The sequence below is a fragment of the Setaria italica genome, chromosome IV (genome assembly GCF_000263155.2).
Source record: "Setaria italica strain Yugu1 chromosome IV, Setaria_italica_v2.0, whole genome shotgun sequence".
Lineage (NCBI taxonomy): Eukaryota > Viridiplantae > Streptophyta > Magnoliopsida > Poales > Poaceae > Setaria > Setaria italica.
Window position 1 is genome coordinate 36,659,632 of NC_028453.1, and position 25,921 is coordinate 36,685,552.

General features: G+C 45.0%; 3 protein-coding genes and 1 pseudogene across 4 annotated transcripts in view; all 4 read left to right on the top strand.

Annotated features, from left to right (window-relative positions):
* Positions 1–7,136, top strand: part of LOC101761756 (cadmium/zinc-transporting ATPase HMA2) — a 7,553-nt gene extending 417 nt beyond the window's left edge. Inside the window, exons 2-10 of the mRNA XM_004966055.2 lie at positions 26–305; positions 1,327–1,590; positions 2,553–2,650; positions 3,214–3,469; positions 3,559–3,696; positions 3,832–4,159; positions 4,243–4,445; positions 4,739–4,935; positions 5,056–7,136. Coding sequence (XP_004966112.1) covers positions 101–305; positions 1,327–1,590; positions 2,553–2,650; positions 3,214–3,469; positions 3,559–3,696; positions 3,832–4,159; positions 4,243–4,445; positions 4,739–4,935; positions 5,056–6,654 — 3,288 coding nt within the window. The 5' untranslated portion in view covers positions 26–100 and the 3' untranslated portion in view covers positions 6,655–7,136. The remainder of the gene's footprint in view (positions 1–25; positions 306–1,326; positions 1,591–2,552; positions 2,651–3,213; positions 3,470–3,558; positions 3,697–3,831; positions 4,160–4,242; positions 4,446–4,738; positions 4,936–5,055) is intronic.
* Positions 7,137–8,990: 1,854 nt separating this feature from the next.
* On the top strand, positions 8,991–13,211 carry LOC101762169. Of its 2 annotated transcripts, XM_022826235.1 has the most exons (12): positions 8,994–9,444; positions 10,077–10,224; positions 10,320–10,507; positions 10,730–10,828; positions 11,161–11,261; positions 11,332–11,403; positions 11,568–11,658; positions 11,873–11,953; positions 12,261–12,320; positions 12,431–12,553; positions 12,641–12,679; positions 12,795–13,211. In XM_022826235.1, the coding sequence occupies exons 3-12, from the start codon at positions 10,394–10,396 to the stop codon at positions 12,921–12,923; spliced, it is 909 nt and encodes a 302-aa protein (XP_022681970.1). In that variant the 5' UTR covers positions 8,994–9,444; positions 10,077–10,224; positions 10,320–10,393; the 3' UTR covers positions 12,924–13,211. The 2 variants fall into 2 exon arrangements, with proteins under 2 accessions (XP_004966113.1, XP_022681970.1); XM_004966056.3 differs by having other exon boundaries at positions 8,991–9,444; positions 10,077–10,507.
* Positions 13,212–13,484: 273 nt separating this feature from the next.
* On the top strand, positions 13,485–23,006 carry LOC101754342 (annotated as a pseudogene).
* A 1,145-nt stretch (positions 23,007–24,151) lies between these two features.
* On the top strand, positions 24,152–25,092 carry LOC101762573. Its single transcript, XM_004966057.4, has one exon. The coding sequence runs from the start codon at positions 24,307–24,309 to the stop codon at positions 24,889–24,891; it is 585 nt and encodes a 194-aa protein (XP_004966114.1). The 5' UTR covers positions 24,152–24,306; the 3' UTR covers positions 24,892–25,092.
* The last annotated feature ends 829 nt before the right edge of the window (positions 25,093–25,921 follow it).

Genomic DNA, 25,921 nt, shown 5'->3' on the forward strand with positions numbered 1-25,921 from the left:
TGCCGCCCCGCGTGCTACCCCGCAGGTATCTTGCGCTGCAGAGGCATTCCGAGGACACGCACACACCGACTGCTGCTGGAAGGAGGAGCAGAGAGCAGGGATGGGGGACGCGGCGCCGCCGCCGGCGGGCGGCAAGGCCCAGAAGAGCTACTTCGACGTGCTGGGGATCTGCTGCCCCTCCGAGGTGCCGCTCGTCGAGAGGCTCCTCGAACCGCTGCCGGGCGTCCGCAAGGTCACCGTCATCGTCCCCTCCCGCACCGTAATCGTCCTCCACGACGCCGACGCCACCTCCCCGGCGCACATAGGTAACGCACGCCACCATGCTCTACTTGTTCATTCAACCCGATATAATCCTCCTCCTGCTGCTGCTGGCGCCCGATTCCTCGCCAATTCGCCTCCTCTTGCCGGGGAATTTCTTGAAGCTCGTGGTGGCGTGGGATCGGTGAGCAAGATATGTATAATATAATGCGGCTCAATCATGCGCTACCGATGAATTCCACTGCATGAAGACGGGGGCGGCGACTAGAACAGGACCCCACGACGACCGGAGTCTCGCCCAACTACCCGGCGGCTAAATCAGGACTATTTCAGGGCCTAATCTCCGGATAGCAACGTGAGGTCTTGATTGATGCCGCAGCGACCGCGAACCCAGCACGCAATCCTTCCTTTCCTTGTTTTTTTCCGTAAAAAAGGTTCACGCCGCTCGGCAGCACAAGAATATGTTGGCTCCTCCTCAAACGCATCACGCAAAAGCTCGTTTCTTCCTCTGGTGTCCTTCTTATTCTTCATCTTCCTGATGAAGGAGACAAAAAAAAAAGTACTCTCTGAACGAATTATCCGCAATTTTGAGGCACCGATAAATCAATTGCGATTTTTTTTTGCCATTTGATTCTGGGGACCACTGGGCTCTGAATTTTGGCGGCTCATCATTTGGGGGTCAGCAGAAACATGATTTCCAGTCCTTTTCGATTTCGATTACGATATCTGATCATCGATCAGTTGAAAACCCTGCGTCGGTACAAGAAGTTTGGTGGTGGCCCTGACCCGAGTCACCAACAGCGGATTAGTACCTGCTGTCTCTGCATGGAGACCAGAGTTGGACTCTACTAGACCATAGGCTGCAGGTTCCATTCATGTGAATTTATTTTTTGGGAAATTCATGTGAAATTTTCACCGTGATTTTAACCATTCCTCCAGTTTTTTTACGAGACGTCTTACACAACAACTGCATGTTCTCTGAACCTGTCAATTTTACCTGCATTTCTCGCAGCCATCACAATTCATACCTGTGTGAACCTTGCTTGATTTCATCTCTGGTGTTTTCAGTCAAGGTGCTGAACCAGGCGAAGCTTGACGCGTCTGTTCGAGCTTACGGCAGTGGCACAGAGAAGATAACGAACAAATGGCCGAGCCCGTACGTTCTCTTGTGTGGAGTTTGTCTGCTCGTATCACTCTTCGAGCACTTCTGGCGTCCCCTGAAATGGTTTGCACTGGGGGCGGTGGCTGCCGGCATCCTACCGATCCTTATGAGAAGCTTTGCAGCTGCCCGGAGGCTCACCCTTGATGTCAACATACTCATGTTGATTGCAGGTAAAGAACTGCCTCTGTTTCACAGGGATGATGCCTCCTTTGATTTGAATTGGTCTTTGTTTGGGGATAAAATGAATGTATGTCGCTACATTCAAAAGGACCTAGTTATCTCGAAAGTAATACTTAAATCTGCAACTGAGAATTATTCTTCAATTGAACCATATAAAAATGAAGTACAATGATGCTGAGCCTAGTAAAATAGCTCAGTTTTGTCATGTTGCTCATATAAACCCTCTGACAGATGCCCGCACTTTGGGGGCCAATAATGCTGCCGCTAACATATCTGTCCATGTGATGGATGGGTTGTAAAAAAAAGTTGCAATGCTAAAACTGTTTTGCCAGGACCAATATGGTTTCTGCTTAGTGGGAAAGCAGAACCGATCCGGCACCCAAAAAGTTTATGTCTCACTTGCCCAATCTTTTCCCTTAACATTAGGTTCTGGAGGGACCTCCACTTTCCACTACAACCGCATTAAAGGGGTATCGTTGCTATGTTGCTAATGCATATGCTAAATGAACAGAACAAAGCTTTTCTTCAGTATGGTGGTGTGACATTAATAGGGAATCGTGTTTCCTTTCGGAAGAAGGAACGTATCGTTGGAATCATACTTTCTAAAGATTTTGTTTTTAGTATCAAGATAGCTCTATCCCAATATATGCATATGAACTTATGAAGGAATCTGCACAACAGCTTGCAGCCTGTATGTATAGTCATCACCACATTTCCTTGTTGGCAATACCCTCTCACCTAGGATGGTCCATGCTATCTTGTCATGACATAGGCTTGTTCCTTGTTATTGCATTTATAACACTTATTTTTGGGTTCTGCCATGGCATGAATGCCCGGAGTGCATTTAAACATTTATTTTTGGGTTCTGCATGGCATAAATGCTTGGAACTTTGGTAGATGGATGGCATGTTAAATTTAAGAATTTCATAAGTCTTATTGCTCTTTTTTACAGTTTCTGGGGCAATAGCTCTGAAGGACTACTCTGAAGCTGGGTTCATTGTTTTCCTATTCACTACAGCTGAATGGCTTGAGACCAGGGCGAGCCACAAGGTCTTTTCATCTCTTTCAGCAGTTTATTTTTCCAAAGAAGTAATAATAAATGCAGGATTACAGAAGCCACACATGAACCACTAAACAGATTAGGATCTAATTCTTCTTGACGTGTCAAATTTGTAAGCACATTTCGAACTGATGTGACGTTTCGTGGCTGTTGATTTGGACGCGCACTATCCCTACTGATGGGCCATAAACAGTTTTTGGTCTGCCATTTGGGTCTTGGCTTTGGACCAGAGTCATGTCCACATTGCTGACTGTACCACCATTTAGCATACTGCTGAGAGCATGGTGTTGATGCCCACCTGAAAACTCTCGAAGTCTCAAGTGAAGATAAATGAACTTTGTATCTAGTGGACTCAAACATGCATATACACTCATACATGTGTAAATCAGAGTAGAAAACCTAATAAGCAATAACAAAAAGAGATATGTTGTAAGAAAAACAAATATTAGTGGCATATACACTCGATACTTTTTTGTGAATTTGTGTTATATAGGCACTATTTGTGTTTGTTTTCTCAGAAAAAAATATAATTAAATGCTGGTTTGACATGTAGGCGACTGCTGGGATGTCATCGCTAATGAGCATGGCACCACAAAAGGCTGTTCTAGCAGAGACTGGGCAAGTGGTTGCGGCTCAGGATGTCAAGGTCAATACAATAATAGCTGTCAAAGCTGGGGAAATCATCCCAATTGACGGTATTGTTGTCGATGGACGGAGTGAGGTTGATGAGAGTACCCTCACCGGGGAGTCCTTCCCGGTGGCAAAGCAGCCAGAGTCCCAGGTCTGGGCTGGCACACTCAACATAGATGGTAAGGCATATCAGTGCTTGAATTGGCATGTGTTAAATGACTACAATAAGCTACTGATCTTTTGGTGATTCTGTACTGTTATGTGGCAGGTTATATTGCTGTGAGGACAACTGCTATGGCTGACAACTCTGCAGTGGCTAAAATGGCAAGGCTAGTTGAAGAAGCACAAAACAGTCGATCCAATACACAGAGGCTGATTGATACATGTGCCAAGTACTATACACCCGGTAAGCTAGATACGCGAGCTAATCTTGCTACTATATTTCCCTTTTGAGATGCCTACTGAAAATAATTACTAGAAAAATAGTAACAAGTTGGATTAGATATTTTTTTCTTACTGTCATCTTGAACTGCACATGCAGCTGTTGTTGTCATGGCTGCGGCAGTGGCAGTGATCCCTGTGGTGATCAGAGCACACAACCTCAAACATATGTTTCAATTGGCCCTTGTCCTTCTAGTGAGTGCTTGCCCATGTGCTCTAGTGCTGTCGACGCCGATTGCCACCTTCTGTGCTCTACTGACGGCTGCAAGGACAGGGCTCCTGATCAAAGGAGGGGATGTCCTTGAATCCTTAGCGAAGATCAAAATTGCTGCTTTTGATAAGACTGGTACAATTACTAGAGGAGAATTCTGTGTCGAGGAATTCAAGGTAGTTGGTGGACGTGTCTCCATTCAACAACTTCTTTACTGGTGGGTGTTGTATCCTTTGTGAATTGTGCATTGCACAAGGTTTATTTGGGTGTACTGATTACTGAGTTTCATGGCTTTTGCAGGGTTTCAAGCATTGAAAGCAGATCAAGCCACCCAATGGCATCTGTGCTTGTTGACTATGCTCAATCAAAATCAGTGGAACCAAAATCTGATACTGTTACTGAGTTCCAAATCTATCCTGGAGAGGGAATTTATGGTGAAATTGATGGGGAAGGAGTTTATATTGGGAACAAAAGAATTTTGTCTAGGGCCTCATGTGAAACAGGTTGGTAAACACAAGAACTCCATATTTCCTTCCTACCATCAAACTTCCTGTTAAATAAGATAAGAGACATAGCACATGAATGGAGACACTTCCACGGCACATAGGAAGGTTTTGGTTTTAGGAATATTAATTAACTTTCACTTTCAAACGACGTCTGTATTTGTCCTTAACCCATTTTATTGTCTGACTAAAACCTGATTGTATTGGTTATTTTAAAAGGTTTTTTGTGTTTTTTTTTGTTATCTAAAATCACAGTAGCTTTGAACAATCACATGCCCATTTCTTTGCTTTAGTTCCGGACATCGAAGACATGAAAGGAGTCACTGTTGGATATGTTGCCTGCAAAAGGGAATTGATCGGAGTATTTACTCTGTCGGATTCCTGCCGAACTGGATCAGCTGAAGCCATCAAGGAGCTGAGATCACTTGGTATCAAGTCAGTGATGCTTACTGGGGATAGTGCTGCAGCGGCTGCATATGCGCAAGAACAGGTAAAGACATTCTAGTACTGTTCCCCTAAAAAATCATGCTAGTACTGTGATATTGCACATTTTCCTCATTCTTGTAGGCTCTGATCAATTATAATTTATGCTGATCCTTTCTTCTTCCAGCTTGGCAACATCCTAGATGAGGTTCGTTCTGAACTTCTTCCGGAGGATAAAGTGAGAATTGTTGATGAGCTCAAGGCAAAACATGGCCCTACGCTGATGATTGGAGACGGCATGAATGATGCCCCGGCATTGGCTAAGGCTGATGTTGGAGTCTCCATGGGTGTATCTGGTTCAGCTGTTGCAATGGAGACGAGTCACATCACGCTGATGTCGAATGACATCCGCAGGATTCCAAAGGCTGTCCAGCTGGCACGAAGGACGCACCGGACTATCATTGTGAACATCATCTTCTCAGTGATTACTAAGCTTGCAATTGTTGGACTTGCAATCGGTGGACATCCGCTTATTTGGGCAGCCGTCCTGGCAGATGTCGGCACATGCTTGCTGGTGATCATGTACAGCATGTTGTTACTGAGATCCAAGAGTGATCGGAAGGCGAAGAAATGTTGTGCCTCTTCACAGCATGGATCACATGCCAAGAAACATTGTGTTTCCGGCCACTGCTCAGATGGTCCGTGCAAGTCAACAGGCAGTTGCAAAGAATCGTCTTCTGGTAAGCATGGCTGCCATGATCATGGTCATAGCCACAGCCACTGCATAGAGCCGAGCAACCAGCAGCCTACGGAAAAGCATGCTTGCCATGATCACGACCACAGCCACAGCCACTGCAAAGAGCCCAGCAACCAGGTGGTTACAGAAAAGCATGCTTGCCATGACCACGGGTATACTCATAACCACCGCAAGGAGCCAGGCAACCAGGTGCTTACTGAGAACCATGGTTGCCATGATCATGGTCATACCCATGACCACTGCAAGGAGCTGAGCAGCTCGCACATCATCAACAAGCATGATTGCCATGACAATGAGCATAGCCACTGCAAAGAAGCCCATGCTTCGCAACATTCTGACAGCAACAGCACATGCCATGAGCATGAGCATAGCCACTGTGAAGAACACAACCATTCACATTCTGCAGGTGAGCATGAGCATAGCCACTGTGAAGAGCACAAGCATTCACATTCTACAGTTGAGCATGCTTGCCACGACCATGATCATGAGCACGAGCATCATTGCCATGCTGAGCAGCCACTTGTGCACATCGCGGATACACACCACTACCATGACCACGAGCATGGACATGACCATGGGGAGATTGAGGAATCAGAAACGGACTGCCATGCCGAGGTACAGCACCACCACAGCCATTGCTGCCATGAGCCTCATGTGCAGGAGAAGAAGATTGCTGCTGAGCCAGTTCAAGAAGTCTCCATCTCTATCAGTTCACTACCTGATGAGAATCACGAGCAGCATAACCAGTGCAGCCACCGCAGTGATGAGCACAAGGTGGCAGATTGCACGAACCATCTGAAGGCGAAAGACTGCGTTCCACCTCCAGCTGACCTCGTGAGCAGAAACTGTTGCAGCGTGACCAGCAGCAACAAGGGGTGCGGAAGCAAAGGGAAAGACATCTGCTCGAGCTGGCAGGCCGTGTGCGCCAGGGAGACCAGCCGGTGCTGCAGGAGCTACGTGAAGTGCCCCAGGACGAGCAGCTGCTGCAGCCACCCCATGCTGAAACTGCCCGAGATCGTGGTAGAGTAGGGGGGCAACAAAGTACATGCCCATGTGAACAGCTAAGGTAACTCATCGGCGTCGTAAGATAGTAGGCTGCCGGTGCGGAAGTGTTGGATCTAGTTAAAATAATCTATGTATAGGTTTGCTGAAGAAAATGATGTAGGATTTTGATCAGCAAGGAGTCTGAAAAGGGTGGACTCTGCTTGGTTTGTTCCTTCCTTGCTCCTCTGTTTGCATCTCCTGTAATAGATGGTTTGAGGTGCAGTGGGAATTGGTAGTTCGGTGTGGTACTTAATCAAGGAAAGGCAGAGATCAGTTGTAAATGTTGTGTTCTGATTTTCTCAGGGTTTTAGCTGATGCAGGCAAGTGCAGCTGTGCAGGACAAGGTTAGCTGCCATAATGTCTGAACCGTGAACTGGCTCCACAAAACAACATCAATGCTAGTTAGTATTCTAGTACTGGCCAGAATTCAGATTGAAGAATGAGCGTACGACTCATTTTGGCATGTATGTAGAACTCCAACGTCTGGATAAAAACCTGGAAATTTAAAGATCCCTCCAAAAGTTCGGAATCTTACTGAAAAGCACTAATTGATCTTATGGTCTACTGAAAACTATCATCTTTTTTAAGTCGGTAGCGCCGCCGCGTGGGCACTTGCCAGATGTGGCCTGCCGCCTGCAGCAGCGGCCGGCACGGGAAGATGAATAGGCGAACGTCTACGTCATCAGAACATTAATGAAGCCACGAACCAACCTGGGCCTTAACAGTGAATATAGATTCGGTGGCTAAGCATCTGTCACATCGGGTATAATTAGAAGTATTAAACATAATCTAATTACAAAACTAATTTACAGATGGAGTCTAATTCACGAGACAAATCTATTAAGCCTAATTAGTCCATGATTTGACAATGTGGTGCTACAGTAACCATTTGCTATCTATTAACCCTGCTAAAGTTTAGCACCTCGTATCTAAACACCCCTATGGATCTATATCCATAAGACCATAACTCATCAGTTGGGCCCCAAACACCTCCTAAGTCCATGAGACCATAACTCATCAACTGGACCCCATTGCTACAAGAGCGGGCGCCAGCAGGGAGGGGGAGCGCACTGTAGCCTAAGTGGGCTAATAAGTGGGCAGGCCCATAAACCCTAGCTGATGAATTATTTTTACTTCTCTCGTCACTCTCACCGTGGATGTGGTCAAAATCGCTATTTTTTACTGTCCCTGTGTGCGCCGCCGCCGTCCCCATTCAGAATGGCGTCTGCGGCTCCGCCCTTTAGCACCCCACTTTTAACATTTGGGTTTCCAAACAGGTATGCTAAAGTTTAACACACCCTTTTTCATTAGCACGCCCAAGAGGTGCTAAAGGGTGCTAATAGTGCTCCCCTCTTCACTTTTCCCACCATTGCCCCCTCTCTCTTTCCTCCGCTGCAATTTAAGAGGAGTAAATGAGGAGCAATATTGTCATTTTTCATCAAAGATGCTAAACTTTAGCACAGTATCCAAACAGCTCAAAGTGCTAAACTTTAGCACTTGCTATCAAACAGGCTCTTAATGAATTTTTATCCTCCGTAAAATGATGTAACGTGACATATAAGAAAAAATGATGGAGTATTAATAATGAGGGAGAAAAGATTGATTTCATGGGATAGAACTGTATGTACACGGTTACCGAGAGACCTCCAAGTTTCATTTCAACTGATTTCTACCAATACGGTGCATGGCAATTGAAGTCTGTCGTTAGACCTAACCAAACCTCAGGCGGGGGGGGGGGGGGGGCAAAAAGTCCGATTTGTTTCGAGCCCAATCCTACCCATTAACTCCATCAGGCTAAAAAAAATTGGGCCCACGCTCGGACCACCCATCGTTTTCTAGTGTAAATTTAATTCATTTTATTATTCGGTCCGAGCTTGAGCCCGTCCATTCTTTTGCCGCGAAAATTAGCTTCACGTGCGGCCCTTACCCTAAATGACGTTAGGTTGGGCTTAGCCCGTTGGGCTAGGGTTGGGCTAGGTCTATTTTGCTTAGGTCTATCTATCGTTTGTCTATAAAATCATGATATGAAATCATGATTGGAGGTAGGGTTTCATTCATCAACAAAAATTAGTTTATGTATTGGAGGTACGGTTTCATTCATCAACGAAAATTAGTATAGAATGGTCAATATCGTCCAACCGATGTTGACTTTCTCTAAGGTTATTTTATTAAGAGACCATTAATATTGAGCTTCTTTTAGCTAGAGGTTATTTTCCTAAAATGCGGGAATGCAAAAATTTCTAAACAATTCATATCCCCCCCCCCCCACAAAACCACTTTCTTAGTCTCAAAAGAGGGCCATGGAATTTTCGAACATCCCAGCGTGGGCATCATCCAACAAGAGCCTCATCTTGCACAGAACACAAATTAGAGCACGAAAATAGAATAATTCGGATCCGGATAGTCCACAAGACTAGGCGCAAAACCTTCAGCCTAGCAATAGCAAGTGCAAGCTGCTCGAGGAAATCCTTGTAGTGTTGTCCGGCCTACCTTTCCACCTCAGTCCTGCCTCCCAAGATTCTTCCGTACTTTCCCCCTCCACCATCGTCTAGATCTCCCCCAACTCCTCAGTAATCCGGACCATCGACCGCGTGCTCTCGCTCCCTGTTCTGTCCGCCGCCGCCGCCGCAAGCTGTCGTGCTGTGTCGTCGGCGACCTCGCCGCCGAGGTCCTCTTCCCCGCCCGCCGCTCACAGCCTCGTGGCGGACTCGCTGTGGAGTGGAGTCCAGGTCCATCCAGCCGGACGGGCTCGAATCGACTCATTTCGTTTCGTTGGTAAGTCGCTCGAGCTTGCCTTTCTTGGAGCTCGCCTTGTTCTTAGGAGCCCTTTCCCCTTGGCTGCTGCGAGCAGTCAAGTTCGAGTTTTTCTTTGCGGTTACCCACTTTGCTATATGCTTCTGTTCTGCGTGGTGCCGTAGTAATCGATTCGAGGATCCATCCATAACCTAGCCAAGGTAATGCTGGCTCAGGCCTTAGTCCTCGAGTTAAATTCGCCCCTGCCATTTTGGAGTTCGTCTGGTGATGCTTAATTGTTGAGGTTTAGGGGGTTTAGGGAGGGTTTCGTGTGATGTGAAACTTTCAAGTTCTGGGTGAAAACGTGGAACATCCAGGTTCTGGTTAGTAGCACAGGAATGATTTGTGGAACCTCTTAGTACATGTTAACCAAAAAATTAGGAGACCTTTGCCACTCATGGATAGAGGTCTAGCAGTCAGTTACGTTAAAGGCGTCGATCATTGTTATTAAGAACTTTTGTTCTTTGAGAACTATTTGTTTGCTTTTTGCTGCAAGTTCAGCTATTGTGATAAGTGTTGGCCACAAGCATCCCAGGATTTAGAGGCTGGGGTTACTGTTGGCTAAAAGCCTGAAGGCATTAAACTGAAAATTTCCTTTCCCCCATGTTTTTCAGGTTTCTAGATGTTGATCACTTCTATCAGAAGAGTTGCTTATGGATGATTGTATGACTGTAGCTTGCTAGATCGGAAGGCCCGGCTTTCCTGATTATACATCTACACCATGGCACCACGCAGTAGGTCTTCATCTAGAAGGCCTCTCTGGTTCGTCGTCTTGATTGCTTTTGTCTGTGCAGTAGCCATTGGAGCCTATCTTTATACTCCACGGCATTACACATCTTGTTATCTGGTACCATCAGAAGGCTGCAATACTCGGCCTCCTCCAGAACCTGCTAGGGTATACACTGATGATGAGATTGCTGCTCGTGCTATCATGAGAGACATCATCCGGGCACGGCCAGTGCCGTCGAAGAATCAAAAAATTGCTTTCATGTTCTTGACGCCCAGTTCATTGCCTTTTGAGAAGCTCTGGGAGAAGTTCTTCATGGTACGATTTTCGAAGTATTTACAAATTGCAGTGAATACATGTCTAGTTAGTAAACGAGCCTTAGCAGAATTAACTAAAATCTCAATGGTTGTGTTTCATTATGCAGCATAATATTTTCTCCCATCAGGATAGGAAATTGTTATCTATTATGCATATTATATATTGTTAATGAACTCAATTTGAGTATGTCTACTGAATCTATCTACTTGGGTGTACTTTCAGGGGCATGAAGACAGATACACCATATATGTACATGCATCAAGAGATAGGCCGATTCATTCGAGTCCAATATTTGCTGGCAGGGATATTCGAAGTGAAAAGGTATCAACCTGTAATTGGCTTAAACATGTATTCATTCTTTTATCCTCTAATTAATTTACGCAGAAAATGTTTGCTAAGTTGCTCTATAATAAAGATTGATTTTGAGAAAAAATGTGGTGTTTTCTCTCTCAGAGTGCCATCTCTATTGATTGCAGTACTCCATATAATGTAAAAGGATGAATGTAGCTTGTAGAGTAAGACCCAGGATTTATTAATGTTGTTGAACCATCACCTGTACCTAACATGGCCTGTAGTACTTGCCTACAGCAATTGTGCCCAAGAGTACTTAAATTCATTGTACTTGTAGAATCTAATTTTTAATTTTCCTACAGGTGATCTGGGGTACAATTTCTATGGTTGATGCTGAAAAGAGGCTCTTGGCTCATGCCCTACAAGATCCTGAAAACCAGCATTTTGTCTTGCTTTCTGAGAGGTCCATCATTTTCATTTATCACCATTTAAATTTGAATGCTCCCCATCCTAATGCTTTATTCTAATTGCAGTTGTGTGCCACTTCATAACTTTGATTATATATATAGTTATCTCATGGAGACAAATGTCAGCTTTGTTGACTGGTAAGTGAACATACTGAAGGTTATATAAAGTGATATGTTAGTTTCCCCCCCTATGTGGAGTTGAACAGATATTTGATTTACGATATGCCTTTTTTGATTTTTTTAATAACCACAAATGCACAATCGTTTCGCGATTGACATGGCAAATTATTTTTTCCCCTCAGTTTTGATGATCCTGGTCCACATGGAGCAGGAAGATATTCTGATCATATGCTACCTGAAATTGTGAAGAGAGATTGGAGAAAAGGTGCACAGGTGATAATTTCATAAAACTGGTCTCCCTAGAAAGTAGAATTTTATGGTTACAAACATGTTGCTCCACTTCTCTTTGTCCATTGACTTCATTTTTTGTAGAGTGATTTCTATGACTTCCAGTAATTCTCTATCATCCAATTCAACTTCTTATAACAGTTGTTATGGCTTCCCATAGTTTTATCTTCCAACACACTGATGTATTCATCTCTTTCAGTGGTTCACAGTGAAACGGCAGCATGCAATTCTTATTCTCGCTGACACCCTTTACTATGGGAAGTTCAAGCGTTACTGTAAGGTGGTCACTTTCTCCCCACCTGAAAAATGAATTTCTTTCTAGGATGCCTTATCTTAGCAAATGCACTGTCAATTTTTTTCTCATGTGTAATATCTAGAGCTTCCAATATCATCAGACAACAGGTAACGATTACTAGGGGGGAAGTGAAAACAATTTTCTTTGAGAATCTGCTTCATTCAGTATAGATAGTTATGTGACATATCAGACCTTAGGGCATATTAATACATAACATTAGTGTGTTAGTTAGGTACATAACAATTTTCCTGGAATGCATGTTGTTGCTGATATTGTGATTGCTACTTTACAGCCAGGAAATGAATGGCACAATTGCTATTCTGATGAGCACTACTTGCCAACTCTCTTTAATGTAAGCATTCAGAAGCTTCTAGATGAGCTTTTGTTCTCTTTGAGTAGCCAACAACATTTTACTGAAAGAGAGACTTCGAATAACATTGCACCTGTATTTGGTGGCCGCAGATGGCTGATCCGACTGGAATTGCCAATTGGTCAGTGACACATGTAGATTGGTCCGAAGGGAAATGGCATCCTAAAGTCTATAGGGCGGTTGATACAAGCTTTGAGCTGCTGAAGAACATTTCCGTAAGCTCTTTGTTGATCTCAATTGTCTATAGAGGCAAACAATTCATACGCTTGGGATTTATCTAACAGTATTCCAAATCCCTGCAGTCCATTGATGAGAGCGTTCATGTTAGCAGCAATGCAAAGGTAGAGTAATTTGGTCCTTGGCTTCACCTGTTCCCAATCAGGGTCAACTCAAACAAATGAGGCGTTCCTTGTTTCCTGGAAGATCTAATACGCCATTGTTGTCATCATCTTGCAGCATGTAGCGCAGAGAAGACCTTGCATGTGGAACGGCATGAAGCGGCCCTGCTACCTGTTCGCGCGCAAGTTCTACCCCGAGGCGCTCGACAACCTGATGAACATATTCTCAAACTACACCATCATCTGAGGACCGGATCAGAGGCTCCAGCAGTTATTTTCTTTCCTCCCGTGTGCTGTTGCGTCAGCGCGACCTTGGTACTAGGTGAGCGGTGTAGGGGATGTACTTGGTGATGGAATCCATTAGCTGATGAGAATCCAGTGCTGCTCCTTACTCTGGTAGATTACTGATGATGGCTGGACTCTAGGTTTTTTGCTAGAAAATTTTGCTGGTGTAAACATTAGCCCGGTGTGATGTATGAACTGTTCTGCTGATGAATTGGGTCGTATCACGTATGATGACTTCGTTTTTCCGCAAGTAAGCTTTGCTGTTGTTAGCATGGGCCGGAAAGATGAGGGCCGTTGCCCGGGCTGAAACACAAGGCCCATGGGCGCATTTATGGCCCAAAGCCTGATGGAATGAAACTTGCGCGTGTGCATTTCTTGATTGGCGTGCTTGTTTTATTATAGCCAAAAACCCTAAACCTCGTCTCAATAAAATCTCAAAAAAGGGGAAAAAAAACTCAAAACCCTCCACCTCAGCTGCGGCGGCGGGTAACGAGGTGATCGTCGACGAGTAGTCACCACCACCATGAGGCCACCACTACGAGGCAAGCTAGCAACCGAAGCCATGGCGTCAATTGCAATACGCTTTACCGCTGATCAATTCCTCGATCGGTTCAATCTGTCTCACTTGATCTAATGATGTTTCGATTGCCCTAGGACGCGGCGGGAGGGTAGGAGGAAGAGGCGACGGCGGGGGCCGAGGCTGGAGGGGAGGCGGAGGCAATGGCGGCGGCGGCAGAGACCGCGGCGGCCGGAGGGGAGGCGGTAGGAACGGCCCGGGGAGAGCGGACGTCAGGGGTAGGAGGCCTGGTGTCAGGGTGCCGGTCGGCGGCCCCAGGGGCGGCGGCCGCGTTGGCGGCATGAAGGGCGGGGGCAAGGTGGTGGTGGGGCCGTACAGGCACGGGGGCGTCTTCATAACCAGGGGCAAGGAGGACGCGCTCTGCACCAGGAACATGTGCCCCGGCGAGTCCGTCTACGGCGAGAAGCGTGTCTCCGTCCAGGTCCCCTTTGCCGTGCTTCATCTCTCTAGTTTTTTTTTCTTCACAATTCGTTGTGCAATGTGGGTGGAAATTTGGCTTAAGTGGTTTATCTATTACTATTAGTTGCCAATGGCGTTGTAGATCCATATATATATGCTAAAATTTGAAAGGTTTATTTCGATAACTAGATAGCACCATCTGGTCATGTTGAGTTGATGATCATGTTTTGCTGTTTGGTTGTTTCGGCATTATTACAGAACGAGGATGGCACAAAGGTCGAGTACAGGGTGTGGAACCCCTTCCGATCCAAGCTGGCTGCTGCTGTGATAGGCGGAGTTGACAACATCTGGATTGTAAGCCTGTTTACCTAGTCTGAACAAGCATTAGCTATCTTGCCCTTTCAGTAAGCGAAAAAAGTCTCCGCTGTTGCTGTCATAATTTATGACGTGTTTATGATAATTTAGGCTCCTGGTACGCAGGTAACACTCTAATTTTCAAACTTTTACAACTTAATAAAATTAGTTAGAATTTGCGTCATTAAGGATTTAAGGTTTTCTAAAGTTACATTTAATTTATTAGGCATTTAAATCTTTTCTTAAATAAGTTAATGAAATCATAGGAGTTCATTGTTGCATTCATGCTGGTGCATTGAATTCAAATTTGTATTTGAATTCATTTGTTTGAATCAATAGGAAAACCTTTCTTTTTTTTCTTTCTCTTCATCTTTCTTCTTTTGGCCCGCTTTCCCTTTCAGTCTAGCTCCGCAGCAGCAGCTCGTAGGCTAGGCCGGCCCAGCAGCAACCCGCTTCCTCCAAGCCAGCTCGCTCCCGCGCCTGCCTTCCGCTGGGCCCCGCCTGACATCCCCCTCCTCCCGCACGCTCCCGAGCCGGACTGGAGCTCGAGTCCGTGCCGCGTGCGACTCCGCCTCCGATGCGTGGCCCGCATGCCTTGGTCGCTTCCCCGGGCCTATGAAACCCGCCGCCGCCTCCGCAGCCCTCACCAAACCCTAGCGCCTTTGCCTCGCACCCAGCGCCGCCGCCGCCCGAGCTCGAACCCTAGCGCACACCTGTCGCCTTCGATCCATGCCGCCGCCGTCTTGCCGTCGACAAGATCACCGCCCGGAGGTTCGCGTCGTGGTAAGGAACCCGCCGGAGGTCCTCTTGTGTGCTCCCGTGCCCTCTACAGCGTCCCTGAGCTCGCCGGAGTTGTTGGTTCTCCGTTGAGCCGCCTCTTCGAGCTACACGTCGCCGTCGCCGCTCCAGCCACCGCACCGAAGACCTAGATCGGTTCCTCGCGCCCCCAGCTTCGCCTCGAGCCAGTCCCCGTTGAAAACCGTGAGCCGTCGCTCGAGCTACGCTCGATTCCGTCAAGGTCCCCTGCGTGCCGCCGCTCACTGCCGTGTTCTCCGCCGCCCGTGCGCCGCTGCTGCCGCCAGGCGTTCGATCCGCTTCGGACGGATCAAATTTAATTTGACCGGAGTCAACTGGTCGGCGTACCGGTCAATCCTAGTCAGCTGCGCCGCTTTTGCTTAAGAGCCCCCACCTTTTCTAGTTTTTGCATCTCAATCCTGCCGCACTTCAAAAGTATTTAGATCTAAGTCCTTTTTCTTCTATTTAGGCCCCTGCTCTTTTATAAAATCCCGCTCACCATCCTGTTTAGTTCTTTTACGCGTTAGACCTTCTATTTATATGTTTAATTAGATTTTAGCCCTCGATTTATTTAAGTTTAGCCCCTGGAAGTTTAGTTTTCTTGCAGTAAGCCCCTGAACCTAGTTTAGCTCATATCTTTAGCGTTTTAAATCTGTTTTAAGCGATTCTTGCGCCTATGAGTTCATGTTGACGCATAGATTAGTTTTGTGGTCCTATTTTGCTCTGTTGCTATTGTTTGATGTAATGTTTTCTTATTTTTTTCCTTTGTTTGCTTGTATGTACTCGTTTGATGCGCATAGGAGGATCGCAGTTCGAGGGATTCGAAGAGTAAGGCTTTGAAGACTTTGAGCAGCAAGAGCCAGTTCAGGAAGGCAAGTTGTACCCTTGATCACAATTTGTTCCTATGCAACCTTTACTTTTATGCTCTATACGCATATGCTATGCACTTTAAGAATATAAACATGATGGGTCCTATTTAAGGTGTGCCTAGTTTTATCCCTACCACCTTCATCAACCTGGGTTTACTTTACTGTTGGGTAGTTCTTGCTTAGTTGCTCTAACTAGGTATGGTGGTATTAATGAACCAATGCTTCAACTTGTTTTATTTACGCTATACCTTCCATTAATACAAGATCACCATGCTTAATTGGAACATGGAGCAACCACCCAGGAAAACAGTACAACCATAAGAACTACATGGCTCTGGTCTTAGCTAATTAATTAGAGACTCTAGTCTGGGGTAATCTTACGGAAAGGGCAAGAGCAGGCCTGGCCCTAGGGGGCGGGGTCAGGCAGTGTGACCGCCAGGGGCCCAAGACCATATAGGTAATTAGTACATATAAATTTCTATTTGACATGGTAAGCATTTGAAGGCCCATCACAAAGCAGCCCATGCCGTAGGTAACTCTCCCTTCCAGTCCTATTCTACGTAACCTGATCCATCGAGCGGAGGGTAGGCTGTAGGCGATGTTTCTTTGATCGTTTCCTGCCGCCGCAACCCTGCCTGCCCATCGACGTGCTCTGGCTAAGGAGAGGACACGCTCGCATCGATCCGATTGGCTCCTCACCCGGCGAGGCGGCAACCGATCGGCAACGGCAAGGGCACCGATCCGATTCGCGCGTCACAGTAAGCAACATACCGATTGATTAGTATTTCCAATTTTTTTCTTATTTGTTTTTTTGTATGCGCTATGCTTATACCGATTGTGCTAGGGTTAAAATTTCTAATTCATTGTATTTATTTGAATATGATAGATGTTGTCTAAGAAGCATTTGTCGGGTGCTCAGAAAAGAAAAAAAAAGAAAACAAGAAGATCAGTTCGTAGAATCGCAGAGAGGTACTCTACATAAGTTTTTTCCAGTTTCAAATAATGCTGAAGTCAGTCAAGATCAGGGGTGGGAACAAGTTGCAGAAGTTGATGCTAATGAAGGTGCTACAGAAGAGCATAATTTAGATGCTGAAGCTGATGCCAATGATCATACTCAGGCTCTGGGAGGTGACACTTTACAGCCTTCAAATGATACTGAAACTGCAAATATTGATGTACAAGAAGATTCAGTTTTGACTATTTTTGATCCTAGAATATGGGGAAATCTTGACAATAGCAAAAAAGATATCTTAATTGAGAAAGGACCTGTAAGAGAAATGGATCTACAATTCCCTTGTGATCCCAGTAGCAGACATTTTTCTTTACTTCAAAAAATTATCTAATGGTGAGTTTGTTGACAGGAAGTGGTTGGTTTATTCTAAACATGCGGACAAGATTTATTGTTTTTGCTGCAAGTTGTTCAAATCAAATCAAAACAAGTCATTGTTAGCATTTGATGGAAAACATCTTAGTGAGAAACTAAAAACACATGAGAACAATGTGGAGCATTTGACAAACATGAGTACATGGAATGAGCTTCAGCTTAGATTAAGCAAAAATCAAACAATTGATGATGAAATGCAATGGGAAATTACAAAGGAAAAGGAGCATTGGAGACAGGTCCTGGTAAGAATAGTTTCTACTGTGAAGTTTCTTGCTAAACAAAATCTAGCCTTTCAAGGATCAAATGAGAAACTTTATGAATGTAACAATGGTAATTTTCTAGCCACAGTTGAAATGATTGCTGAATTTGATCTTGTAATGCAGGAACATATTAGGCGCATTCAAAGTAATGAAATTCATCATCATTATCTTGACCATAATATTCAGAAATGAGTTAATTACTATTTCTCTGTTATCTTAGATTGTACTCCAGATGTGAGTCATGAAGAACAAATGACATTAATTGTGCGTTGTATTAATATGTCAAGTACCATTCCTAGAGTAGAGAAATTTTTCTTGGAGTTCGTACAGGTTGATGACACCTCCGGATTAGGGCTTTTTAATATTTTGTTGGATGCACTTCGGTCTCATGATTTGAATATTGATGATGTGAGAGGTCAAGGTTATGACAATGGTTCTAATATGAAGGGAAAACATCAAGGTGTGCAGATACGTTTGCTTGAAATTATAATCCAAAGCATTATATATGCCATGTGCATGTCATAGTCTGAATCTCACTCTTTGTGATATGGCAAAATCTTACAAGACAGCTATTCATTCTTCGGTGTTATACAAAGGATATATTGTTTGTTTGCACGCTCTGCTAAAAGGTAAAAAATTTGACTGATAATGTTAAGAGGTTTACTGTCAAACCCTTGTCTGATACTCGTTGGGAGAGTCAAATAAAGAGTGTGCAAACTATCAGGTATCAAGCCCCACAAATAATATCAACGTTGAAGGAAGTAGAAAGAACTTCTGCTGATGACCCAAAAATAGTAAGTGATGCTAAATCATTGGTAACTGCACTTGAGAAATTTGAATTTCTAGTTGATATGGTTATCTGGGATGATATTTTATCTAAGTATCAAGATGGTGAGCAAAAAGTTACAACTAAGATTGTGTGCTTAGATGCTACTCTCAAACAAATAGGGGTCATCTCATATTTCCAGAAGTACAGAGAAGAAGGCTTCAATGCTAGTATTGAGACTGTAAAATCCATTGCATCTAGTACGGACGTAGAGCCAAAATTTCCTATAAAACGTCAAGGTAAAAGAAAGAAGCATTTTGATGAACAAAATGATAAAACTGAAGAATTACAACTTTCAGATATAGATGAGTTCAAAGTTAGTTACTTCCTAGTTATTGTTGATGCTGCCATTTGACTAGTCGATTTGAACAGTTAAAGAAGTTTGAAAAAATATTTAGTTTCTTATTAAACTCAGAAAATCTGAAGTCCTTGGATGATAATGATCTACGAAAGTGCTGCACTACTTTTGCAAAATCTTTTTCTCATGACAACAAGTCTGATGTTGAGTTGGATGTTTTTTTCTCTGAATTAAAAGTGTTGCAAGTATCTTTGCTAGAAGAATTGATGTCAGTACCTGAGATTCTTCAGTTTGTTAAAGCTGCAGATTGCTACCCGAATGTCTCCATTGCATATCGGATTCTCTTAACTATTCCAGTGACAGTAGCATCAGTCGAAAGAAGTTTCTCCAAATTGAAACTATTGAAAAATTATTTAAGATCAACTATGTTACAAGAAAGATTGAATGGCTTGGCTATGTGCAGCATTGAGAAGGATATTTTGGACGACATAAATCATATACTGTTCTTGAAGATTTTGCATCAAGAAATGCCCGAAAATGATTTTTTACAAAGCACCGAAGCATTATATTTTATTTGAGGTAATCATAATGGTTATTGTTTTTAGTTTTTTTGTTACACTATTGTTATATTTTATGAGCTATACATATATTGCAAAGTGATTTTTATTATTCGTACTTGATATTCGGGCCCTTATCTTCTTGCTTGCCCAAGGGCCCTTAAAATTATAGAGCCGACCCTGGGCAAGAGGGGAGGCATTGATGGGGTATAGCCCGACCCTCAGGCTGATATGCTCTATGGTAGTTTCGCAGTCTTGAGAGAGGTTTATGCTCTGCTTCGACCTAAAACCTTAGTGGGTTACTACTCACTAGGGAATCTTTGTAAAAGTCTTGTAGCGTGTCTATGCAATGACATCGGCCCTCAGGCTGATCTGCTCTATGGTAGCTTCGCAGTCTTGAGAGAGTTTTATGTTCTGCTTCAACCTGAAACCTTAGCGGGTTACTACTTACTAGGAAATCTTTGTAAAGACCTCGTAGCGTCCCTATGCAATCACACCTCGAAAGTGTGGTATTGTGCATGGCCCGCACAGCATGGTTGGGTCTAAAGTTCTTTTGAACTTTTACGCGACTTGTGGTGAAAGTGTACAACCTTTGCAGAGTGTAAAACTGTTATAATAGCCGTGCTCACGGTTAAGAGCGGCCTGGATCCTCACATGATTAATCTATCGGAAGTCGAATTAAATTGTTGTTATTTATTGCGGTTATCTTTATTTATGCTCATGCTTAATGTGGGTGGTATAAACTTATACTTAGTAATTGCTAATAAAATTTGACCAACCAATTAAAGTGCTGAAATGCTATTAAACCATAACCTATCCTTGTATAGCCTTACACTACACATTCCCCACGCTTGCTGAGTACCAACCATAAGTGTACTCACCCTTGCTAAAACCGCTGCTTAGACCAAGTCAACTTTGAGGAGGTTCTTGAAAACTTTGAGGAGTTCTAGGCGTACGTGTGCCACTAGTCAACTGCCTGTGGAGTCGTCGTCATCGTTGGAGTTCCACTGCTAGAATAAAGACTCGTTTTACTATTCGAATTAAAGATTTTCAGTCATATAATAAATTTAATACTCTCTCTTTATATTTTGGCACTGTCTATGGTATTTACTAAAGTCATTGCACGTGTGAAATTTGATCCTAGCGCACATGTAATTTATTCATCTGGTTTTACTTTTAAAATCAGGTGTGACATCTACCTCTGTGCTGCATCAGGAACGACCGTGTCTCGTGTGTCTTATATTGTTGGACCAGTGAGTGATCACGCTGTCACCTATTTCAGTTATTGATCGGTTACTTGATTTACTGTGTTTGTTAATGAATTTGGTCATATCGCAGGAGGGGTTGGTCCATGCTGTTGAGTTCTCTCAAAGAAGAGGACCAACGTGATTCCCATTATTGAGGATGCCAGGCACCCTGCAAGGTACAGGATGTTGGTTGGCATGGTTGATATCTTCTCTGATGTTGCACAGCCAGACCAGGTATATAGCCATCTCACACTAATTTCTTTCATCGGTTTTTTGCTTAGTGTCTTGCTTATGAGTATAGACTGACGTCTGAGTCTCTGATAGTGTGCAACTGAGTGTTGGTGATTATGTTTGTGCTTGGTTTGTTGTCTTTTTGTGGTGATATTGGGCCTCAGCAGATGATGAGCATACTCGGATTCCCCTTCAGGACATCACAATGGATGATGCAAATTCGAGTTTCTGATGCGCTTATGGCCCTATGCCAAATGCCAATATTTTCCCTTTCTCTTTCTTTTTTGCCATTTGCATTTATCATTATATTTGGATGGGGTGCAACCTTTTAATTCCTATTCCAATGCGTTGTATATCTGGTTGTTTAAGTGCCCCATATTTGTTTTCTGTTAACCTAGTTTGGAAGTTATGGATCCTAGTTCATTAGTGGTAAACATAAATGACTGCCATGCCTCTCTCTATATAGAGCAGGCACTTAACAATCCTAACAAACCAACTAACTAATATAATCTCCAAATCCTTATCTTTTCACGCCCAGTATAGATGGGTTGGGCCTCTGGCCACCCATAACATAATTTGTACATGATATTTGCAGTACTGTTTTTCTTTAGATCCTTAGACTTGAAAAACAAAACTGTTACTTTCTATTTTGTCTGCGGTCCACTTTTATTTTTGTTTTCTTCTTTGTTGGGGATGCACATCATTTGGCACTTTTTCTTGGTTTGGCAAGTTGTGCATAAAAATATCTACAGGTTAGATCTTTGGTTGCTTTGATTTTGTTGATGTAGTTTGATGTGTATCTGGTACTGCAAGTCACTAGACGATGCTTAGATCATAATTTTGACTGGAATTTTGAACCATATTCGCGTCTTGTTGGCGTGAGTCGTGTGACTGTTGGTACTATCCCAATGGGACGGATAGGCCCATCACACAAATTCTGACATGATAATGTTTTTCCAACTGTAATTCATTTTGCCATTTGCATCTTATCATCATATTCGACGGGATGCAACCTTTTAATTCTCCCTCCAACATTCACTATAATTTGTGTTGCATCTGGCTGTCTAAGTTCCCCATATTTTTTATAGTAACCTTCAATTTGGAACGTTAATTTTCATATGCCGGATGGCAATTATATCTACAACTGTTTTCTTTTTTATACTTATAGACGTAGAAGACAAAATTGCTCAGCTCCATTTGGTCTGCATCAGTACAATTTTGTTTTTGTTTTCTTCTTTATGAGGTCATTTGGCACTTTATGTCCTTGACTTTCTTTTTTTGGTAATTTGAACGTGGAAATATCTACAGGGTTAGACCGTTTGGTTGCTTTGATTTTCCTGATGCAGTTTGATGTGTATGTGGTACTGTAACTCACTTGCTGATGCTTAGACCATAACTTCTACTGAAATTTTGAAGCATTTGTCTTGTTGGTGCTGTACTGTCGGTACTGATCATGGGACGGATTAATCTTTGTTTCCCCAACTGTTGTTCACTGTCCCGTTTGAAGAATAAATAGATCCGTATCGTACACAGTACCGTGATGCCTTGTGACCTGTTTTAGGATGTGAATATGACTTGTAACATAACAAGCTCTTTGAAGTTTTCGTCGGACTCTCTCTATCCTGCAGGCCAGAATCTTAGCCCTCAACGCCTCGTACTTCCTGAAGTGCGGCGGCCACTTTGTCATGTCAATCAAGGTACCACTTGCTGCTAATAATTTCATATATTCAGACCTTTCATATAGGCAAAGGTTTGCTGGAGCGTGCCGGCTTCTTTATTCTTTTTTCTTTCAAAAAGAAAAAAAATTGATTTCACTGAAGTAATAAGACATCCCAAAGCAAGAAGCAGCAGAGATGCCTTAGATAAATTAACTACCTGATGATGTTTTATTTTTCTACCCAGGCGCGACTGCACGCAGCCTGCGGAGGCGGTGTTTGCCAGCGAGGTGGAGAAGCTGAAGGCGGAGCAGTTCAAGCCGGCCACGCCTGCGTGGTTGGCGGCTACAGGATGCCCAAGAAGTAAAAGCCATCCCAATAAGAAAGGGGTCCATTGCCTAGTCGATATATAAAATTTTGATAGAAGTATAGTGTCACGCCACGTGGCTTTGAGTAGGTCTTGAAGAAATTCGGTTTTGATCATGTCCTTTTATTTATGAAATCGGTAAGGAACGATTTTGAGTAGACCTGGTTTGAATCACGAGCTTGCAATAGCGTAATATATACATGCAGCTTTATTCCTCTTGGACAAACTTGAATGAAATTTGCCATATTTTTAGCAGATCTGAGCTGCCGTTGTTTTTGTTTTCCCCCCCTTGAGACGTGTCAAAACGTTCGCCCGGCAGAGGCTCAGTAAGTTGTTGACTCTGGCTGTTGACAAGATCGCTCGCTGGCTTGGCAGTTGGCAGCTGGCGTCGACTGGCTACCAGCTTTGTGAAACTGCCGAATCGATTGCACACGGACACGGATTTTTGGCTTTGTTTTGCCTGCCAGCAGAGAGATAGAAGGCGCGCCTCCCTTGTTGCTGACGACCGTAGAAGAGGCCGGCCCGGGTAGGTTGGGAGTTGGGTCTCGTGGGCCGCGTCGCCAGCGGTATGCAGGAGTGAGTCGCCATGAGAGCACGTGCTGCTGCTTTTTTTGGAGCGTGGTTGGTGGCTTGCTGCGCTACTGCGCTACTGCCGGCACGCTTACTGTCAAGGTGCGGCCGCCGGAGAGAGAGAGAGGGGGGCTGGTTTGGTGATGGTTATCTATCCATCCATCCAGTGATAACGATTTCTACTCGCTTCGCTTTTTCTCCGATAAGATTTTATCATAAATTACTTTATTATAATATTTCCCTTATGTTGTAATAAAAAAATATACTCGCGAGAAAGTAGTTTCTAAGAACCGATAATAATTCATTAAAATTCCATCCAATAAAATAAAGGAAGTATAAATTTCTAAGATGGTAGATAGAAACATCAAACGCAATAATCCCATAATGTTGAGAGAGAAAAAAAAGGAATTATAAGAGAGAAGAATATCCATTTCAAAGCATTTCTAACGGATTCCATCGTTGAGATTACCGAACTCAATCTCAGATTAACGAAATAGAAGCCAGCGGGGTATAAATAATCCGGATGGCTTCGTAATCCCTGATCCATCCGCCAAGCCAACCCTTCCCATCGGATTAACCCCTCTAGCAATTTTTGTCGCCCGTGGCAAGGTTAGCTTTTGCGTTGGATTACGATTGGGTTCATGCCATATCCCATCCGTCCATTCCCCACATCCACCGTCACTGTGGAACGCCACGCCATCCCCGACCGACCCCCCACGACCCCGCGCGTCATCGACACGCGCGCTGGGCCCCACCCGAGGAGACGACTCGGACTCCGACTTGAAACCTCCCCGCGAGAGCGAGAGAGATGGAGGAGAGCTCCAAATAAAAGCGGCCCGAGCCTCGCCGTCCTCACCTTCCTCGTCCGTCGTCTCGTCTCGCCTCGCCTCCTCCGCTTCCCAATTCATAAAGCGATCGAGCTCCTTCTCGCCCGCTGATCCCGAGCCGGAAGGAGGATGGGCTGCGCCTTCTCGTCGGCGTCGTCGTCGGGGTCGCTGCGGCCCTGCCCCGCGGGGGTCCGCGTCATCCACACCAACGGCTACGTCGAGGACTTCCTCGGCCCCGGCGTCGTCACCGTCGCGCACGTCACCGGCTGCTACTACGCCGACAAGGACGATCACCCCGCCTCCTCGCCGCGCTACGTGCTGTGCTCGTCGGCGCACCTGCTGCAGCCGGGGCGCGGTCCGTTCCGCCCCGACGACACGCTCCAGCCCGGCACTGTCTACTTCCTCCTCCCACAGTCGGTGTTCCAGTCCGAGTCCTCCGCCGTCGACCTCGCCTGCCTCATGAACCGCCTCACCGCGCTCGCGCGCAAGGGCTGCGCCACCGCCGCCCCCGCGCCCAACCCCGTCGAGGCGCTCTTCGCCGGCGCCACCGTCGCGGCAACCCCGCAGCAGCAGCCGCTGGCGGCGGGGGTCAAGGAGCCCGCCGCGCCGGGGCGGCCGGCGCCGTGGAGGCCCCGCCTCGACCGGATCGACGAGTCCATCGGCCGCGCTTCCATGCGCAGCGCGTCCAGCCGCAGCGCCTGCAGCGACGCCTGAACGATGCGGTCGCCGTCACCCATTATTAGCTTGGTTGTTAGATTTCCCTTTTCTTTTCTTCTCCCTCTTCGATTCTCTATGCAAATATATAGTACATACAGGTTTTGTACATGTTTTGTTGTAGCATAGCATCCATTCGATTGATCAATGGTGTAAAAATAGCAGGGCCAGATTAAATTGTTCATGATGAGTTCCTCCCTAGATTCAGAGCAAGTTCAGAGCATGCGTAAGAGATCGAGCAGCAACCTGCTCTTCCAGATGGTCAGAGTTCGGACCCCGGAAACATGGTTCAGTTTCACCACGTAAACTTGTTGATCTTGTTGATCCAGGACACTTGAGGTGTTTCCGGTGGATTCAGGAGAAAAAGGCAGGTTCCTGATGCAATGGAATTATTGGTGTTCGATTTGGATGCAGGATGCCGGTGGAACGACGACGAGCACGAGCCCTGCCCTGGGTTTTCCAGGCCCCGGTGGACGGCGTGTGGCAGCGGTTTGAAGCGAAAGCGAGTGGATTTACACTGATGACTCGGCCACAGTCTTGCTTCCGCCGCCGCCTGACCGCCGCCGATAAGCGACGATGAGGGGTCTCCATCACGCGAGTCCTGTGCCTTGTCCGCATCGCCTTCGACCTCGCGCGGCCAAATGGAGCCCAAACTTGTTGACTTTTTGCGCAATGCAGTAGTATAAATCTTTCACATACTTTGTTTTCCATAATCGTACAGTACTTGCAAGTTGCGACATCGTACGGAAGAGATTGTTTTCCAAATAAAATCCAAACAGCACGACCTCATCGCTGTTTTGTTTGTTCATCGGTTTTCGTACATGCGCTCAGCATCTCCGTCTCCATCCAGGTCTCCGCGGCAGGTCGGCTGGCAAAATGTCATCGAACCCGATCGCGAGCCTTGTGCTGTGCCTGCATCGCTTTCATTCGACCAAAGCGCGGCCAAATGGAGCCCAATCGTGTTGACGTTTGCGCGCAGATAATTATAGAAATACATCTCTTTCCGTTACTTTACTTGCCTTTCATGCAT